At 46.9% G+C, this 914-nt stretch overlaps 1 protein-coding gene across 6 annotated transcripts in view; it reads right to left on the bottom strand.

Annotated features, from left to right (window-relative positions):
* Map7 (microtubule associated protein 7) overlaps nucleotides 1–914 on the bottom strand; it is a 52,713-nt gene that overhangs the window by 51,043 nt on the left and 756 nt on the right. For 3 of the 6 annotated variants that reach the window (XM_031380539.1, XM_031380540.1, XM_031380536.1), the window contains exon 1: nucleotides 374–506. The exons of 1 other annotated variant lie outside the window; for it this stretch is intronic. In XM_031380539.1, the coding sequence (XP_031236399.1) occupies nucleotides 374–467 (94 nt within the window). In that variant the 5' untranslated portion in view covers nucleotides 468–506. Of the gene's footprint in view, nucleotides 1–249; nucleotides 341–373; nucleotides 547–914 lie in introns of those variants that run through there. 2 more of the 6 variants (XM_031380538.1, XM_031380542.1) reach the window with 2 other exon arrangements.

Raw genomic sequence — 914 nt, 5'->3', positions numbered from 1 at the left:
ACTGGGCACTGATCACTGCTCACACCTGCTGGGCAGTTGGGCTACTCAGCCGCACCCTCAGTGCAGCAGAGAATACCAGATGCAGGAAGCTGTTTTCCAGATAACAGTCCAAAGTCATCACTGGCTTCTCTCTTCACTCCCTGTATCTAATTCATTAGTCTTCCTGTTCTGCCTTAGAAAGCACCTAGACCAGCACTTCTAACCACCTCTCCTCCAAGTGCCTTCCATCACTTAACTAGTTTGCCTGACCTCCAGGTCCCCTTCAGTCTGTTCACACATCCATGATCTCATGAGGACACTTCAAACCCTCCCTCTGCTCAAAACTCTGTAGCAACAGCTCCCATCACGCCCAGAGTAAATCCAAGGTCTCTACCGAAGTCTAGAAAGCAGAGTGAATTTAGGTCTTGATGGAATTCCACTTCCCATTCATCCTTGCTCCAGGAGAACCAGCTTCCTCCAGAGTCCATCCCAGACACTGAGCATGGACCCAAAGGCTCTTGTTACAGACAGCAGCTGCAGTCTCTGCTCAATTGTGACATCAAACTCCTCCTGAGCTATTTAAAAATGTCACTCACCTCTCCACCCTAGCCTACCCTGCTTAACTGATAGTCCTTACCCTTGGAGATCTTAAGATCACTTCCTTTTCTAAGGTGACAGAACAGGATATTATTAATATTAATATTATTTAGAGAAGAGGGTTCCATTTGGCCATGGGGTGTGATGACATTCACACATTTTAAAACAGCTTTCTAAGGTGTACTTCCTCCATCCCTATTTTCCTCCTTGATCTCCAAGACAAGGTGTTAGTATCTAGTTTTGGCTGGCCTGTGCTCACAGTACAAGCCAGGCTGACTTCTTACTCACTGGCTTCTTAGCCACTGCCTTCGTCTCCCAAATTCTGGCACCATAGGTGT

Source organism: Mastomys coucha, unplaced genomic scaffold (genome assembly GCF_008632895.1).
Source record: "Mastomys coucha isolate ucsf_1 unplaced genomic scaffold, UCSF_Mcou_1 pScaffold2, whole genome shotgun sequence".
Lineage (NCBI taxonomy): Eukaryota > Metazoa > Chordata > Mammalia > Rodentia > Muridae > Mastomys > Mastomys coucha.
The sequence above is the reverse complement of the archived record's forward strand: the minus strand, read 5'-3'. Positions and strand labels throughout refer to the sequence as shown.